General features: G+C 37.9%; 1 protein-coding gene across 1 annotated transcript in view; it reads right to left on the minus strand.

Moving 5' to 3' along the window:
• Positions 1-217: 217 nt before the first annotated feature.
• Positions 218-19,894, minus strand: part of LOC150095836 (cell adhesion molecule Dscam2-like) — a 137,188-nt gene continuing 117,511 nt past the window's right edge. Inside the window, exons 18-20 of the mRNA XM_090409145.1 lie at positions 17,591-17,758; positions 3,139-3,353; positions 218-1,001 (exon numbers count right to left, since the gene is read on the minus strand). Coding sequence (XP_090265271.1) covers positions 3,184-3,353; positions 17,591-17,758 — 338 coding nt within the window. The 3' untranslated portion in view covers positions 218-1,001; positions 3,139-3,183. The remainder of the gene's footprint in view (positions 1,002-3,138; positions 3,354-17,590; positions 17,759-19,894) is intronic.

Below are 19,894 nucleotides of genomic sequence, written 5' to 3' on the forward strand. Positions count from 1 at the left end.
TGTTAAGCTAGCAATGTAATGAGATGTTTGTTTGGACATGGCGTCTCCTATAGATGGCCAAGGCCAGTATACGATAATATTAGGGATTGGAAGGGTTAAAGTTATACATTTCTGGATGACTTAAGGGGGGGGGGGGGGGAGTGAATATGTGAATTTAAAAAAAGCAATACAATAATACTTCAAAAATTTTATTTTAATTATAAAACCGATATTTGAATTAACCTCTGACAAAAGGCCATTTGGAAGTCTAACAATACGCATTAAACGTGTACATACATTTCACTTGTAACGAGAAAAAATAAAACAAAGATAAACCAGATTTAAAAACACCTCAATAAATATACAAATTCAGATGCATTTCATATAAATATTTGAACAGAACCGAGTGCACGCAGTAACTCAGCAGACAAGCGAAATACTTAAGGTGAAGAAGACACAAACTTCATATTGGAGTAGAATAGCGGTCGATGGCGGCCTCGACGAATGCTGTTTGAGGACAACCCATCACTTGATCGATTAATGTGCATCGCACGTCCATAATAACCGCAAATTAGACAACTTCTGGCTTGTCACTTGTAAATAATCCCCGTAACTATCGCTCCTTTCGACGAACCGAGTTGAGATTAAGAGAAAAGCTTTTGAAGCCACACTTTTTGAAGTGTCTGAAGCGAACAGTTCCAAATTACACGAAGAAAACAATCTTCCGAGCACTGTGTGCACACCAACTAAAAAAAAATTAACGTAAAAAAGAGGGGAAAAAACACGCGTTTTTTTTTGTCTCACGTGCACCACTTTTTTTTTTCGCGATTTTTCTTGCTCGCGCGACTGTTTTTTTTTTTTTTTTTTTTTTTGTACACTAAGAGTTCAGGTGAATCAGTAAGAGGGATGTACACAATGGACTGTCACCCATTTCCTGGTGTCTCCATTCCGTATGGGGACAAAACATGAAACTGAGCAGACGGCAACATCAGTGACTCATAGGGCCGCTCTCTCGAAGATTTCTTCGGCAACCGGGAAAAAACAAAACAAACAAAATAAATTAATGTTCAATATTTGCAATATTAATTAACTTTTTACATGCATCTTTTTTTGTTTATTTTTTTAACTGTTCATAATAAAGAAAAGTAGTAATAACAATGAATATGACGTCATAATCAGGACAATTTCAGTAGAATGCCGCGAATGATTAGTTGTTAAACAAACAATACGGTTACCACGGTAACTCTTGCGGAAGATATTTATCAATACCACTCATTACGTAAACATTTCCTTGCAAGAATTCTGACACTCAGTCCACTCGTTCCCCCCCCACCCCACATGCAGTCTATTTTAAAGTACCGAAGTATTTCATTTCGCTTTCTGACGACTAAGAAGATTAATTCGTCTTTAAAATTAATAAAATTATTTCTTTCATTCTTTTTTGTGACACTTTTTGCAATAAGTTTAAAAATTATTTGGTGGTGTACAAGGCAGTTTTTTCCAGGCCGACAACCCCCCCCGGCATCAAAAAAGAGGCTTTCCTCGTATTTGGCAACGAGAATAAACCACGTTGGCAGCTGTTGTTTGGAATTAGGTTCGATCTCATAGCAAAACTGAAGCCACGAGGTTGCTTTGTGTTACGCCTCTAATCTGTGGATATTCTCCTGGGAGGTATACATTTTTGCGGGGGAAAAAAGTCTCATATAGAGATGGTAGGAAAAAACCTGCCATCTCTATATGAGACCCGAACATTTTAAAATTAAATTAATAAAGAATCCTCACTAGTATATCCAATTATTTATTTTTAAATTTTTTCTCTCTACTCTTTCGAGATTCTTTCCGCTAAATACTGTAAACCGCATTAATATAAATCCCCAATGTTAAGGGGATTTATATTAATATAAATTACAGGATAATTTAACGCGACCCATTCATGACCCAAACTTCAGTTATTCCGTATGTGATAAGCGGCTTAAAAGCCCCTGAAACCTGACCCATCAGGATTATGCCCTGGCTGTTGAATCCGTCGAGCAACATGAAACGCCAGCATAAAGTTCGATGTAAACAGCCAATCAACCGACCTTTAACCCAACCTGACGTTAAAGACAACACCGAAAATCAATCACGTCGCTCTACTCTGCAGAAGCGCACACAAAAGGTACTCACGACACGCAGTAACGTGACATTCTACATACACAACATTTCTGCAATTCAATAGGAATACTGCAATCAAGTGTGTGTGTGTGTGGTTGGAAAATGTCGAAATCTCAGTAGATATATTTTTCATTGAAATCCTGATCTAAACAACTTTGATGTCCGCGAATTTCTATGACTCTCACATATTTCAAATTGGAAAAAAAAAGTGTGTATACTGGAAACAGTTTAAATAATTTGCATCCAATATCCATTAGAATTATATATAAAGTCATCAAGCAATTGAAAATTCCTATCACAAATATATTAAGATATGCACATCTTAATATGTACAAAGAACAGATACAAAAAGAATTTTTAATCCTAAACTAAGTAATTGTTCTTATAAAAATTGAAATACTCTGACTTGAACTTTGACCTTATTTTTTGCTTATTAGTCATATCTTCTACGACTAAAAAGCATAAGAGGATCGACTATGTGTAAAAATACTCGAAGAAAGCTACAGAATATGAAAAATAATGTAAGAAAAAAATTCAGAAACTTCAACGCATTCTTAAGGCATTTCATTCGCTTATCTGTTGCTTTATTTGTGAATATCAAGAAAACTAATAAATAAAGAAAACCCAATTCATTCACTCTACGTCAAACTAGCTAAGAAGCGATAAAATGTCAACTACATGATTAAATGAAACTTATTCCCATTAATATTAACAAATTGTTAATATTTCTGAGCTTGTTAATTCATAAAAATGACAGTAAAGCAAGCATTGTTGGAATTTATGAGGTATTTGCGCATGCCAACAGACAGTTTGTTATACAAGTGTGTATTAATTGTTACGTTAACAATACAACGAGAGAATACTAGTGCGATTGTTGGCTGTTCAGTTTCAGATCTGACTTCGTTTTAAATTTGTAAAGGATACATAAAGTTGTCATAAACACTTGATAAACAGCTACACATTTACTAATTGCAAAAGCGGTAAACATTTAAGCATACAACTAACTTTATTTTTTCTCTCCTGTGCACCACCTCGATCACTACTAGTAGGTCATACAAATCCAAGTACCTGCCCTCGGGAATATATGTTGTTGATGCATCTCTCCTTACATCCTTGAGTGAGGGTGCGCATCCCAGACGCTCCTGGTTGAGTCTCTCCCATGACGGGCACGGGCAGAGTGTCGTACGGCGTGGCGTAGGGATGAGCCTCCTCCTCTTCGTCTGTAAAAAGAGATGATGCAACAATCGATCATATGACCTCGAGTGATCCTTAAAAAATTATATCCAATACTAAGTTCTAATCGGTACGAGTTTTAAAATTAAGTAGTAAAATTAAAAAATGGAACACAGATTAGTAAAAAATATTGAACAAAAAAATCAATAAAAATAAAAAATAAGTAAAGAAAATGAAGAAAAATCAGTAAACAAATATAAAAACATCAATAGAAAAACCTAAACACAGATTAATAAACAAAATATTGAGCAGAAATTAGTAAACAAAAGTACTGAACAAAAAAAAAAACATCAACACAATATTAATCTCAGATTAATAAACAGATATATCGAACATTAGTAAACAAACTACCAAATATTACTAAACAAATCTTGAAAACATCAATGGCAATATCGAAACAAATTGAGTAAATAAAATATTACACGCAAATGAGTTAACAAAAATATTGAACAAAAAGTCGAAATTGAATCTTGCATTCATTCGTCAACACGAGCTAGCAACAATACTGAACAAATGAGTAAACGGAGATACACCCATGTTCATGGAAACCGCATCACCTTACATAAATATAGCTTTTAGTAGTTAAACGGTCATTTTTATTGATTTATCATTCGATATTTCGTTGTATTGCGTCATCTATCATTCCCACGGGGTTCTGTATAATGTAATAGTTGCTGCTATTGCGTCAGAATTGTTTATGCTCTAACTAGACAGCAAGAGCTAGATTTCGCAGTTTGTGCCGAGATCTCTATGGCTAGTTACGTGCACTAACACTTAGCAGAAAAAGTGCGATTCAAGCTTTGAACAAAGAAGGCAAATCCTCCCGAGAGATAGCTGAAAGAGTGTCCTGTAGTTACTCTACTGCGGTAGTCGAAAGAGGAAATCGGATCTGCTGAAAGGAAAAAGGCCCCTGTCTACACCATGCCAAGATCGAGTTCTGAAGTGGTTCTGCCTCAAGAATCGCCGTGCGTCGTCCGGCGAACTGAAACGGGAGTTGTGGCAAACTAACTGTGAGTAGAAGACTCATTCGACAGAGACTGATAGCCAGGCACCCTAAAAGAAACCCTTATTAACCAAAAAAAGTGAGATTGGCTCGGCTAAATCGGTGCGAAGTGCATACCAAATTTTTCCCTGATCAGTGGAAAAGAGTAATTTTTTCTGACGAGAAAATGTTTAGCTTACAGCGCCAACGGCAGACAGTTCGAAGACGACCAGGGGAAAAATTCAACCCTGACTGTCTGGTGTCAACAGTGAAATTCTCAGCCAGTCAGATGATCTGGGGCTGCATCTCGTATCACGTTGTCGGTCGCTTGCATTTCACAAAAAGTTCAGTGAATGTACAAGGGCACCAGAAAATTTTAGAAGAAGAATTGCTGCCTACTATCAGAGACCAGTTTATCGTAATGACGAACTGCATCTTTTAGAATGACTCTGTCCTTGTCATAGGGCAAAAAGTGTAAGTAATGCTATTATAACGCTAAAATGTACCATACGAATTGAGTTTAGCACTTTAAAAAGCTCTAGTTTTTGTTGCAGGTTAATAAGTGGCTCAATGAACACTGAATTCAGCGACTGTTTCCGTGGCATGGAAACAGCCCAGATACCCATTTGAGAATTTGCGGTACCAAATGGAGACTGAAATACACAAGAAGAAGTCGAAAACACTTCGGAAGCTTCAAGAAGCCATTATAAGGGTATAGAATTATGAATTGACAGTTTCATCCATCAGGAAATTGATTTTTTCAATGCCCCGCCGATGTCAAGCAGCAACAGCAAAAAGAGAATTTTTGGCTTTGAATGTTAGTAAAACTGTTTAGGTGAACTAAATTTTGATAACGGTATTTGTTTTTCCAGTGAAAATATCATTGTCCGCTCCATTTGGAAATATTTGCAAATTTGTCAAGTTTGTTATCATTTCCTAATTATGTCACATCTTGTACTAAAAAGAGCCAAATATTAATCAAAAATAAAAATGTTATATTACCTTCTTCATTATTTGTGACAATTATCCCCCCCCCCCTTTTCAAATAGGCATTCAAATTTAATTACCGAAAAACATAGTTACAGCAAGTGATGCGGTTTCTATGAACTCGAGTGTAATTTTATGTTTAGTTTATTATGTAACGCATCACACAATTAAACTTTTAATAAAGAAGGATTTACTAAAATAGCAAAAAAGTGAATCTAGTATTTTCCGCATAGTGCAAAAGCTGCTTCTCTATTAAATATATATAAAGCTAAAATACATAACATAAATGCAGTCATAAGACACGAGCCCATCCCCTCCCCCAATAACCTCCATTTATTTTTCAAACGAAACTAAGCGTCCCGTCTAGAGCAAGGGTTCAGAGGCAAAATGAAAGCTGATATCGCCGCAACTGAATTACTGCTTTGGTATGAACTCAAATATTCAACCAAATAAAGTACCAAATAAGTCATATGACCGTTTCCGCATTTGTAAAACGATTCAATGACAAAGCGTCTGTTGCCTTTGCCACCGCGTCCTTCAGTCAATTGCCGGACGCAGTGGCAACAGTCGAAAACTGAAGACATGGCAATGTGTATTACGAAACGAAAAAAAAATTTCAAAACGTATTCAGAACCCGTGGCAATGTGCACATTGGATGTCTGAAAACTGTTCTTTGAAATATGAATCGAGTTCAGTAAGGAGATCAACTTCCAGAGAGGTGCGATTCGGTTGACCAACAACTGTAATTGCTTTAAAAAAAAATCTCTTAATAGGTTGGGGTGTGGGCGTACGTAGTGGGGAGGAATATATTGAACAAGCAGCCAAGGTCGAATCTCGTGTTTGAGATTTGTATTATATCATTGTCGCACAACTGGGGGCAACCCGTAAACACGTACAGCGATGCATATCTATAAAAAAGGTATAATAAATCTATATTATGTCAATGTAATCATAAATTTTATTCACTCTTAACAATTTTTTTTCGATGCAATATAAACCTTATGACTCCTCATATACTTTGTAGGTAAAATGCGCAAAAAAACTCCTTCGACATCAATTTTTATTCCTTGATATCAAAATCTTGCGGCATACCTGTGAACCTTGCACGGCAAACCAATGTGCCTCAACACACCGGTTGAAAATCGCTGGCCAAGCGTGTTTCTGTATTAACATTCAATATCGGGGCTACTTTATGCACGTAATCACCAATCGTACCGGTTCTGTTCGAGCTATAATACATTTCACAGCATATTCTCCTCGTTTCATCTGCAACACTGGGATGTAATTATTCACAACAGCATTTCCCCCTTGCTCATCTCACGAACCCGTTAAAAAAAATCTACATCTTTTTGCTTTTCCTGGATTTTATTATTAACATTTTAATAATAAAATATGTCGTTTAGGTCCCGAAAAATCAAATTAATATTCACGTGATGAAAACTATCACACTATTGCCGAAAGGAGGAATAATTGAACCGAATAAATCCATACAATTATAATTTTGTTACTTAATTCCACCGCAGTCCAAGTTGTGCAACGAAATCCCCGCTCAACAGCGGACTGAAATTCTCACACAAGTTGAACTCTTCAAATATACGGAAGAGTAAAAGCGAATCCCACTTTTTACAAATCTTATTATTCCGCTTCGAATTAAAATAACGATGATATCAAACTGATTTATCGCCTTACCTACAAGAATCAACGAGGAAGATCAATCAGAGCAATGAATTACGACTTCGTCAAGAACCTTGAGATTAGATAGCCGCATTTTTTTACCCACAAAAATGTAAAAAAAAAAAAATCCTGACCTAATTTCTCTTTTGGTAAAACTTTTGTGTCCTCGTGGAGAATGGCAAAGAATAAGAAAAGTGAAGCACCTAAGACATGACACGGCATGTTGAAGTAAAAAGGTAGAGTAATTACGCCCACTTCCCCCCCCCACACACCCGTGGAAATAACAGCCATAATTAGTGTGCACCCTTTGCACGTGTGCTGACCTAAAATAGTAGCCAAGAGAGAGACGGCGGTTGTCTTCGCTGTCATTATAATCAATGGCATAAAAGACGATCTTCTTGACCATTTGAGTCTCTTGTCATTTATCCAAAAGACATTAAAAGTTCTGTCGTTTGATTCCTCTTCTTAAATGGCTTTCCTTCAACTACTACTCGTGAAATTCAGCAAACCTGATCTGTATGTAATAACATTTTTTATGACCTCGTTTTCTCTTTCTTTCTATTCTGTTGATCTCAAACGGACTCGTTCGATAACAATCATTTGTCGGCATCTGTTCTTGCAGCACAGAAAACTGGCGAAGTTACTTTTATTATAAAAAAATTCTTTTTAAAATAAAATTATTGGAGGTGCTGAAATTAGGGAAAAAAATCAAAGGAGGCATTCATTTGAAACGAAACGAAGAAGTGAAAAAAATTACCGCGAATTTGGAAGGAAAGAAAAGTGTAATTTAAGGTTTGTTATTCTACACCATCTTAAAACCTCCGTTCTCCACTTCACTTCTATATTCAGATGCACGTCTTGTACTGAAAATGAAATCTTTACGGCTTTTGCTTGCTGGCCTGTCTTAGCGTGTTCAAATGACTCCACCAGTCGTTTTTTAGTTTTCTAAGAATAATTTGTTAATGGCAGGCTCTGGAAAAATAAACTTTGATGGGGTTTTTTTGAGTACTGCATTTCACTTTGATTACTTACGCACAAAAATAGAACTTGTATCATCTTTCACGATTATTTTTGAAGAGACAATAGATGAAGTATGTTTTACATGACAGTGATATTGTATGACATTTGCCCAACGTAAGTAAAAAGGCGATCATTTCGTTCTCTCGTCACAAGTTGAAAAGTGTAATGAAAGAGGGTTGTAAGTTAAAACACCAAACAGAAAATTTTTTACAAAAGGGCAATAAACCTTTATAAAGCAATTTCTCAATCAAAAGTCACGTGATCCAGAAATACTCAGACTGGTTACTGCCGTCTCACAATGGCGAGAGTGTGTTTAAACCGGGGTAGCTTTTATTGGTCTCAAAAATATTTTCAATTGACTGGGGATGATTACACCAAAGTTGAAGATTCCCTTGAAAAGAGCAAGATTTGATTGAATATGATCCGGGAGGTGGTAGAAAATCCAAGAAATTCTTCTTTTGTGCCTAAGATGAGAGAGCAATAAGGGAAAACAGCAAACAGTTAGTTGGGTGTTAATGCACCTGCTGGAGAACTTTTTCTCTGCCCCTTTAACTAGATAACATGAAAAAAAAAAAAAAGAAGAAATCTCCAGAACTGGTTAACTATTATTTTTTTAGCTTCGCTCGCACATTCTTGGATGCTAACAGTGTCAAATTCTTTCCTAATATCCTCGTTTTTAATCAATGATATTGCCATTGATGCCATCTGTTCACGCCTCTAATCTTTCTCAGGACTCTCATATCTGCGGTCTCTAGTCTTTGGTCAAGTGTTTTACTTCTGACCCAGCTCTCAGATCCGTAAGTTAAATCTGGTTTGAGAGCTGTCTTGTTTCTTACTCCATATAAGTTCATTCAGTTGACTTCCTTACTCCATATAAGTTCATTCAGTTGACTTCCTTACTCCATATAAGTTCATTCAGTTGACTTCCTTACTCCATATAAGTTCATTCAGTTGACACACTCGCTTTACTAATTCTGTTGTCTGCGCGTGTGTCCATATTTAATTTACCATCTTCACTAAAAATCGTACCTAAGTAGCTGAAATGTTTTACTTGTTTCACAGGTTCCCTGTTCACAACGCAGTTGACATTTTCAATGTTTCTGATTATTTTCAATGTCTCTTCGCCTTGTTATTGCTGACCTTCATACCATATCTATTACAACAGTTATTCAATTTAGTCGGGAAATCTTGAAGACTTGTAGCGAATTTATTCAGAGGTATAACACTATCCGCATAAAGATGCTAAGATTAACATCGTCAATTTTGATATCAGGTTTAATTAGACTTACCATAAATTCTTTTTTTTTTTTATCAAACCGGGAGATTTTTGCGAGTTGGTTCAAAACAGAAAGTAACGCCTCCTACGCTAAGTACTTATGATTCAAAAGGCTAAATAACGGAGTGGTTAACAAACAACAACATTTCGTAGTAATACTTTTTAATTACTCTTAACTGAACATAACTTATTTTAAAACGTTATTAATATTTATCACTAGCGTGAACTTTCTTTAAAAATTCTTTGTTATTTTTAATCGCGTCGAAAAATTCACTACAGCTTAGTTCACTATTGGGTTTGCAGCGCAATCCAGCCTTTACTGTTGCTTCAGCCATTCTACTTCTTTCTTCAGACCATATGGTATTCATTATTGAGAATATCCTTTCAACAGGTGAAGATGTGTCTGGCAGGCTGAAAATGTATTCTATAATTTGGACAAGATGGGCAATGAAATGTTCTTTTCTTTGAAATGACTGAATAGTTGTATCCATTTTTCTTCGCAACTTGTATTTTTCAAAATGTCATAGTTTGCCGACCAAAAAGCTTTTGCAATCACCACTTCATCAAACAGTTCAAGCATGTTTATTGCATTATTTGCAACAGTTTCATTAATGTTTTCACCTGAAGTTTAAATTCCCCACCAAGTTAATTCAATGTTGTTTATCCAAGTAAAGGATTCTGCTCCACCAAAACTGTTTTTCCAAAGCTCAATGTAAGAAAGACATCGGTCATAAAATTTTGCGAACTCTTGTAGTATTGTATTAATACTTCCATTATTTTCCAGTATTCTAAAAAGCTTTTTTGCTTGTTGAGGTATAAATTTATTATCACTCCTTTCCTCAAGATTTGTTTTTAATTTTCTAAGTTCAACGACAATATCTGTTGCACTCGCTTTTGTCCTTTCCATAATCAAGATAGATTTGTTAAGCAATTTGAGTTGCCTGTGCACAAACCACAAATACATTTCATCATAATCATTATCAAAGAACTGTTTTATCATCACCGGACAGCGTTCTTGTGTAATAAAATATGATTTCAATCACTCATAGATTTCAAGTATTCTGTCAACAGCTGGAAGTAGCGAAAGAAAACGGGTGTTGCCATGTTGAAGAACCTTTTTATACTCTACATCTACAAATTCACAGAACGCTTTTAGTTGAGTGACTCGAACCGTGTAATGCGGAAATATTTATAAATTTTGACTACTAAAGCTTCTATTTCAATAGGTAGAACATCAACTGCAGTTTCAAGACTGTTGTGAACGATGTGAGCACCGCAACCAATGCCCACGATATTTCTTCCTAGTTCCTTCTTCAATCGACTGTAAATATTGTTTACTACTCTCCGTTTTACACCCCCAAAATTGGTATTGCAGTTATCTCCACAAAATCCCATAATTTTGTTCGCTATATTAAGAGTTTTCATAACTGATATTAAATGCGGAAATTATCAGTATTTCTGCAGTTTCACCGGGAACTGATTGAAAGTCTAAAAGTTTAACTTTTACTCCACAATCTGGTGCAAAATACCGCACAACACGTGGCACAGTTTTAATTTCTTTCCTGCTTGAAGAATCAATTGATATCCTCACAAAATTTGTTTTGTTTAAATCTTCACAAAGTGGCTGAAACAACAGTGGCTCAATCACATTAACAATGACAGCTTCACATTTTGTTCTACCCAGTCTAAACTTTGTTTCAAAAAGGTTTGATATCAATTTAGATGAACAATGGGCAGACTTAAAGCCGAGATTGTGAATAGCAACATGAAATGCAAAAGTTGCTTCTTTAGCAGCCATTAAAAATTCTTTGTCACTTGGATCGGCACCTTTAAAATATGACAATATCTTTGAAGAAGTTCCTGCCGCTACTAGACACATGTCAAGTGATGTTTTATGTCCGAACGCCCACCATGAGCCACAGAAAATTCTGAAGAGCACGGTTCACATTTCACTGTGTCAATATGACCACAAACTTTTTTTCAAAAAAGGATAATCCTTTTTTAAATCATCCGTAAACACACAGTTTCTTTTTGGCATTTTGGGGTTAAATTAATTTAATTAAGTAAAAAAAAAAAAAAAATCACAAACAACACGCCGAAAAGAAACATCGACTCACAATCTGAACTCAACTAAGATTGCGCATGCTCAACAATGACTTGCGACGCAGCGTACAGGCCAGAGTCAAAGTGGGGTATTCGTGTTGCCTAATCGCCATTTTCCGAGGCTGCACTTTTAAATTTTTACCAAATAACCGGGACAAAATGACAAACTGGCCGGGACCATACCTTCAATCCAGGACGTATGCTAAGCCTAGGTTTAATACCACTTTCCTTCATAATGTGATCCACATAGATAATGAATAACAGTGGAGATAACCTTGTCTCACATCTGATTTAACATCAAACCATCTTTCTGCACCTCCTTCAATTCTAACTCAAATAAAAAGTACGTATTGCTTGATATAATGTTCTATTTACACCCTCTGTCCAGGCCTTCTGAACTATGCAGTGCAGCCACTGTAAGACTTTTATACCACCACACTTCAGCATTTCGGGTCGAATATCATCTACTCCTGCTGCCTTTCCACATTTCAAGCCTTTGATGGCTTTTTCTACTTCAAGTATGGATATATTCCAAACGGCATTCCTGTTGGGAGTTTTCTACCACAATGCTGTCACTGCCTGTTTCATTTAGCAACCTTTCAAAGCAATTACTGTAGACATCTAAAACATCTTTATCCTCAATTTTCCTGTCCTCTTCATCATCCTTTTTAAAATACTATTTCCTACATTTCTAAGCTTTATGAACAGCCTCAGAATATTTTACCACCTTCTCTTGATATTTATTTTTCATCAATCTTCCCATGACCTTTTGTTTAGCCATTTTTTACGGTCATTCGCTTTCTTACATTTTTCTCTATGTTCGCTGCTGACTTACTTTCGATTCGCATTCTTCTCAAAATGAATTTGAACACGTTACTTTATCGCGTGTAATCAATAATTAAATCGTTCAATAAGGGGATGGGGGAGGGGGGGAAGGCATTGTGAACCACTTTAACGAGTTAACACAAAATTATATTTGCGATTCTTTTACGTGTTCTTATCAGGATTTCTTCATTGCAAAATTAGAATTCGCTTTCGCACATCAAAAGGTTGAAATTTCCAAGGGTGAGAATCGGACATGTTTTACTCGCCTTCCTTAATAAATTCACTTAAGGAATATTTTATTCTTATTGTGAGATGTTCATCGCAAAGAGATATTTAATATTCCAAATTTTAATAATTCAAATAATTACTTTTAATATCCAGAACAAGACAATTCACAGACATTTGGGAACTCGGAAAGAGGCAAGTTACTTGTTCCCCCCCCCCCCACACACACACCAAAAGGGAGGAATCCATCTTTGAATTCACTTAGTATTAAAATTGATTGAGAGAGGAAATTAATACAAAAAAAAAAAAGAAGCGCTCTTGTTGTCAGTCACCAATGTCTCAAAATATATTTCATTTCTTTGTTTTCATGTTTTTGTTTCTTGAAGCAACATCTTAATCTGGTGGTGGACTCATCACTTACAATCAAGAGAAACTGAAGTCTGTACACGAATACAAGTAACAACAACTTTGCTGGCTAGACGGGTGAAGAAGCAATCATGCTTTTCACATTCCCTTTTGTCTGTGTAAGGAAACATTGGGATGAACACAGCTACCCGCCCTTTGGGGGTGGCTGTGTTCAGCTGGGAGCAGGATTGTCTTGGATCTTTTGTGTTTTTACAGTGGTCGGTTTCGTTGTAGTTGGCGGCTTGTCTGATTAGTGGGTTTGCGTGCATGTTTGCCTTTGAGAAGAACTTTTCCGCAAGGTCATGAAGGAGCGGAAAGACGTATGGGATTCCGGTCTCTCGATGGATCTGGGTGTTTCTAATAAACCATGTGGCATCCAGTATCATCCGCAGGCACTTATTCTGTATTCGTTGCAATTTTAGAAGGTTTGAATTCGAGGTATGGCTCCATGCTGGGGAGGCGTATGTGATTACGGGGCGTATCATCATCTGGTAGAGTAGCAGCTTGTTTCGTGTATCTGCTTTGCCGCGGCAGTTGATCATGGGGGTGGAGTTCAGCTATGGCTTTGGATGTTTTTGCGCGTATGAGTTTGATGTGATGTTAAATCGAAGTCTTGTCGAATTGTACTCCGAAATGTTTGGTTCCTGTCTGCCATGAGATCATTTCTCCGAAGAGTTCGGTGTGTTCTTTGCTGGCCTTCTGCAGAATAGTATGGCTGGGCTTTTGTGGGATTTACTTGGATCCTCCAGTCTGAGAACCATTTCTCCAGTGTAGTGATACTATCCTGGAGTCGAAGAATTGCCAGGTAGAGGGCGGGGGGAGATCTTGCTAGTATTGCCGTGTTGTCTCCGTATAGGGCTGTGATGGTTGTCCTCGGGTTTTATGGGATGTTCGCGACGTATATTGCGAATAGTGGGGGGGGGGGGCATGTGGAACTCCTGCTGAGATTTTGCACCTGGTTGAGACTGTTTCGTTGATTTTTACCTGCATGGCTCTTTCGCAGAGGTATGCTTTTATTAATGTTTAGATTTATTGGCATATTTGCTTTTATGAGCTTACAGAGAAGGCGCTGGTGCCAGACCTTGTCAAAGGCCTTTGCGACGTCTAGGAATACCGCGCCGGTGTGCAAATTCAAATCTGTTGGGATGTATTCTGCTATTCGGTGGATTTGCTGAGCTGTGCTCTCCTCAGAGGCCAAATTGTTCATTTGGTATGATTCCCAGTTTATGTTGTTTCTTGTAATCTTGCGAGGATGACTTTTTCTGTGACCTTTCGTATATTTGATAGTAGGCTGATAGGACAATAACAAAGGGGAAATTTTGGGGGGAGGGGAATCATTGTTTGCCTTCGTTATGGATATGATGTCGGCGGTTTTTCATTCTGTGCGAAAGTGCTGCATTCTTATTATTGCGTTTGTTATGTTGACGAGGTGCACCTTTCGTGGAAGTAGCTTTATGATTTAGTTGGTGGCGCCATCTGGATCTCGTGCTTTTATTGCTGTTAAGATGCTTTATGATGTTGATTATTTCTGCAGGAGCAGTAGGGGTGATGCGTTCTGTGTTATCCTTGGGTGGCCTTAAGGTGCGTTGGACCTGTTGATGAACCTTGTAAATGAGGTTAATGTTTATGTTTTCATATAACGATCTACGTTGTTTTTACAGGTTATGAACGAGAGCTTCGGCTTTTTCCATATCAGTGTGTGCAATACCGTGTTTGGCCTGCATGGGGGTGGGGGGAAGTTTGGTAAGAAGGGTTCTCAGGAACTTCCAGATTGTATGATCCTCAGGGTTGAGTGCTGTTAGCTTGTTTTCCCATTAATGGTTTCTGTGGTTTTGAAGTGCTTCTCTGACTTCGCTGTTCATCTTGTTTAGGATTTTTTTTTTCTCTTGTGGGCTCTTGTGTTGTATCTTTCTGGCTTTGTTTTTTTGATCTGATTAGGCCTATGATTTCCTTTGGAAGCGGGCTGGTCGTGTGGGTGATTGTGGTCTCGGTGACTGCTGCTAGCGCTTTGCTGATATGATTTGTTAAGTTATTCACAGCTTCATCTATCTCTTCTTTTTTTGTGGGTGATGGGCCGCGGTGTTCTGGGAGAATTTTCGATAGATTGTGCCATGCTATGAAAGAGTGCAGGGGCGAGAGTTGATCCTCAGTGCCTAGTTTAAGCAGGATGTGGTTGTGCTCTGACGATAGCTCGTTGATACTGATATCTGATGTTCCTAAAGATAACGATGTCTAGTACATCTCATCTTCCTTGAGGGCTGTGATGGGTCGGTTCCGTGGGTCCTGCTACTGCAAAATTTTGTGTTGTATAGTTGTTTAGCGTGCGACCATTTTTGTTGATTTGCTGCTGAACCATGCTGTGTGCTTGGCGTTTAAGTCTCCTGCTATGATGGAGGAGTCTCTAGAGCCAAGGAAGGCGTTCAAGTCTGACATCAGTAGGGGAAGTACGCAGCCTACAACTCATCTCTTAGTGAGTTGTAGGCTGCGTATATCTTGAGTCTGCCAGCGTTGTTGGTGTGCACCTCTATGCCGGTTATCTCCAGGTTGATGGTTTGTGGGCTGGTGTGGTATTGTGCTTTAGATAGGTTTAGATGGCGGTGCCTCCGCTTCTGATGCGGAGTCTGTCTCTCTGATCGGTACATGGAGTATCCCTCTTAGTTTTGGGTTATTTGCAGGTCGGAGGTGAGTTTCATTGATAACTATTATGTCGGGATTGCGTCTGTGGGCGAACTTTTGTAACTCCAGTATCTTGTTTTGTTGGTAAGACCGTTGGCATTCCGGGCAGCGATCAAGTAGGGGGGGGGGTTCAGTTGGATATTTTTTTTCTATTCATGACTGAGGGCCGTCAGAATGGAGTGAGGTCCTTGAAGGAATCTTTTTGTGGAAGTCGGTGATGGGCTGGTTTTGCTGAATTCTCGGAGCATGGTGGCTAGCGAAACAAACAAGATTGCTGCTAGGTTGGGGCTTGTTTGGTCATTAAGTGCTGTACTCTTTAATCGCACTGGTTCCGCATAGGTTTTTGGTTAGAGATTGGATTCTTTCCTGCGGTATCGGGTTTGGATTTCTTTGTGTTGGAGGATGATCATCCCGGTTGCTTAGACCGGCCGAGTTGGGGGGGGGGGGGTTCTTACCGCCCCATTATTTTTCTGGTGGAGGCCCGCCGCAGTTAGCACATCTGGCCGGTGTGATTCATGGCTTGGTGCAGGTGATGGTTGGGAAGTTTTCGCTGCATTTTAGGCACCTATATTCTGCGTTGTCTAGCTTTTAGGCATGGCTAAATTTCTGGCATCTGTGGCATTGCCCTATTGAAGCTCTTTTCTGAATGGTTCCGTGGTGATCCTGTGACCGCAGACTACGGTTAGCTCGTAATTCTGTTTTTGGGTGTTGTTGATTTCGACGAGCACTAGAGGCATTAGTTTTTTTTTTTTATCTGTTCTATATGTGGGCCTGACCTCAGTCAAGGTATACATCCTGCTGACCTTGACTGAGGTCAGGCCCTGGTTGATGAGGTCCGTTGTGATTTCTTCTGAGGTGATGCCCTTGGAGACTTCCTTCAGGTTTTTTCTCTCGCTTAGAGCGAAGGCGTGGTATTGCAGTTCAGAGTTGTCCATCATTTTGGTCATCAGGCTGCAGTCAGTAGGGTGTATTTTTACCCCCTCGTGTGTTTGGTCGAGGAATAGGCGGTGTTTTGTTCCTTGAAGATCAGTGAGCTAAGGTCCACTATTTTTTTTTTATCTCATAGTATTAAGGATGGGAGACATTTTCTTTCTTTCTTGCTTGGTACGTCTTATGTAGATGAGTCCTAGTCCATGTGGTCATCTTCGGTCCTACGTCTTTTGCTGGTGTGTTCCTCCGTAACTCTTTTTTTTTTGGAGAAACTTGTGTTTTCTCCTTCTGTATACGCCTCTTCGCCTTCTGGATCGTTTGTTAGTGCGTACAGGTTTAGGAAACCGGTCTCTAACTTCAACAATTTCTTGAACAGGTCAAGTGCTTGGTTTCTATCCAAGTGTTGGATTAAATCGTCTGAGTTTAGTCTATGTAAAGTCTTACTCGCGGGAGTTTATTTACAATCGTCTGTTACCGGCCGTGGAAAGACTTGCGAGTTACTCTGATTCTTAAATATTATCGACAGTTTTTAAAATAACAAAATCAGCATTTAGAATACACCAACTTTGTTCAAACGGAGCGCTTTGAATTCACGATTACAATTACTTGCACTTCGTAATATAATCAACAAATACATGACTCAATTCACTAATCGTATCGTTAATGACATTGATCAAAAATTGCAATTACAAATAATGATTTGCATTAAGTGTAATTGTGCTGTTATGTGTGCTGCTGTTGTATAAAAATTATATTAATAAAAAAAAAGGTGTATTAATAATCTCAAGTGTCTAATGAGTATTATGCTACTTTGCTTTAATATTTAACACATTTTGCTGTACACACATATATATATTTCGATACCTCCGACCAGAAACTTGATTGTAGCACGTATCTCGTGCTTCCATTTAATTTCCGGTTAAGCATATACCATGGATATTTTCATTAATCAGCTCTAAGGACCTTACAGTTATTATTAACGACGATGAAAATATATAATTAATTTTTAGAGGTTAAGCTTTAATATTTTAAATTTTAAAATGCTTTTCATTCAAAGTGATAGCCAAGATTAATTTTGAATTTAAAATTTAAATAAATAAATAAAAAACACTTTTAGGTACCTGTTCGGGCTGGTCCGTAGACTAATTGACCCGACGGATAATGAGATGTAGACTGCGATGATGACCTCTGTGTTCCGTCTTCGCTTGATAGACAGTCGAGAGGTTGACTGGCGAGCTCCTTCATGGCTAATTCGGTGGGGTGCTTGTTTACGGAGCCTCTCATCGCAACTGGACGAGAAAAGAAGAAGCGAGTGAACAAATCATCACAAGACTAACACAGAGAATGCACTTCGAATTAAAAAGTAGCGATTTCTTTAAAAATATTTTTCTCCAAAAAAAAAAAAAATAAATAAATAAAAGAATAAAAAAATTCGGGTAAATTATTTTTGAGAAAAGAGCATTATTTAAAATATAATTCAGAAATATCAGCAAGATTATGAAGAGCATGAGGTGTCAGTATGTTGTATTAAACCCAGAAGCAGAGAAGAGTTCTTCGCGTCCTTCATCACTCTGGTTCTGTTTATAGTTTTCCGTCTTCCCTCTCAGCATCTTGGATTTTTCCTAACAGCAACAGTTCACAAACACAATACACTCGCTTCAGTCTTTAGTTCGGCGTAATGTAAACAATTACTTAATCCTCCTTTTCGTCTCGAAAATACAAAAACATTAAAAGAGTCAGCAAGCCTCCACATCCTTCGAACAAGAACTTCGATGCTTGTCTCGCTTCCATCATATAATAACACTTTTGTTGTGAATGCAACAATAACATGCTGTTATCCAAAATTACCTTTAGGCAAAGCACGTCTAACAGGTACGCCTGTTAGCATTACATTTTACTTTTGCTATAAAAACCAACATTTTATCAATGCCGTGTGTTGAATAGAATTCTATACAGTCGTCTATTTTTCGATGTTCAGTTGTTACTAACTGCTTACCACAACAATAGCTATTGTTGAGGTAAGCAGTGACGTTAAGCCTATTGTCACAATAGAGAGAGCGACGTTTAAGTTTGGCTTCGTATTGTAAATACATGTCACATTCTATTATACAGGTAGTAACCATTAGATTTTTTAAAACTACATCGGAGGTACTTCATTTGCACGCTGGTCAATGAAACTTCGCTGACTTGTAGCAAACACCGTGTTTTTCGGTTATTAGCAAGTAATTAAAGGACGGCAATCTTATGATTTATGTCTTTCGAAGCTGAACATGGCTCGATTCGTTTTTCTAATGCCAAGACAAAATCCGATGACTTGCTGTTATCTGCAAATATTCTCCGCCATTAAATGGAGAATACAAAATCATTTTTTCAAGAAAGAAGTTCACAATATGCTGTCATTGTGGTCTTGAACAGAACGGCGTCTCATTATTAATCTTTTTTTTTTTTCTTTTCCCCCGCGGGCATCACTTTCATTGTTTCTAAATTAGTGTCTCCTAGCAGGCTTTTTTTCCGCTTTTGTGAGCTAAGTTTCAGTCGGAGCATCGTATTAATCAATGGTATTATTCCCATCCATTTATCTGTCGGCTAATTACCAAACAGCGCCCTCATCAAGGTTATGTTCGTTACGTTATCAGCAATTCCATAATCAATCACTCGCCTAGTCACCGAGAAAGGGGACTTCAGTTAGCTAATTAATCCGTTAAACTTCTTGCTCGCTCCCTAACAATGCACTGGCTTACATTAAAACTTTTAATAAGTGTTCGCCAAGGCCGAAGCGGGCTTGCAATTATGACTATGCGCTGTCGTACAGAAACTGAAACGCGCTTAGTTTGCTAGGGGGGAAAGGAGAGGGGGGAGGGCAGTATATCCACATTTCTGATACTTTGGATTGGCAGGTCTGCGTAGCATGTTAAATTAGGCAGTTCTTTCTACACCTGTAGCCTTAGGAAATGGACGTATTTTTCTCTATTGCTAATTAGCTTCACAGTATAGAAAGAAGGGAGGGTGTTGGAAGTGTATTTATAGACTACTTCAAGAGTTCGTTACTCAGTCATTCTCCAAATTCTTCTATCCTATGCACCCCTTAGGTGGGAGATGAGCTTCACCGCTCGGTGTGAGACCACCACACCGAAGTAGGTTCAAAAAGTTCCATGTTTGGTCAACGGAGGGTTTCCGGACTATCTAAAATAAAAAAATATATATAAAATGAATAAATTAAAAAAAAAAAAATCCTTAGCCCAAATCTGTCATAATATGAATATGTACAACCATATTCACATAAGAAAGCATGACCGGAAACGCCTTCGGAAGGTACTAATAGTGTAACTAACTCTATTAGGCGTAACTGAACAGTTCAATAGTAGTTGGATACATAATATGGTAAACGAGGTGCATGTCTGCCATCTCAGCATTCGTAAAACGAC

This window comes from Typopeltis vanoorti, chromosome 19 (genome assembly GCF_054136105.1).
Source record: "Typopeltis vanoorti isolate ZY-2024b chromosome 19, IOZ_Tvanoo_1.0, whole genome shotgun sequence".
In the NCBI taxonomy this organism is placed as follows: Eukaryota; Metazoa; Arthropoda; class Arachnida; order Uropygi; family Thelyphonidae; genus Typopeltis; species Typopeltis vanoorti.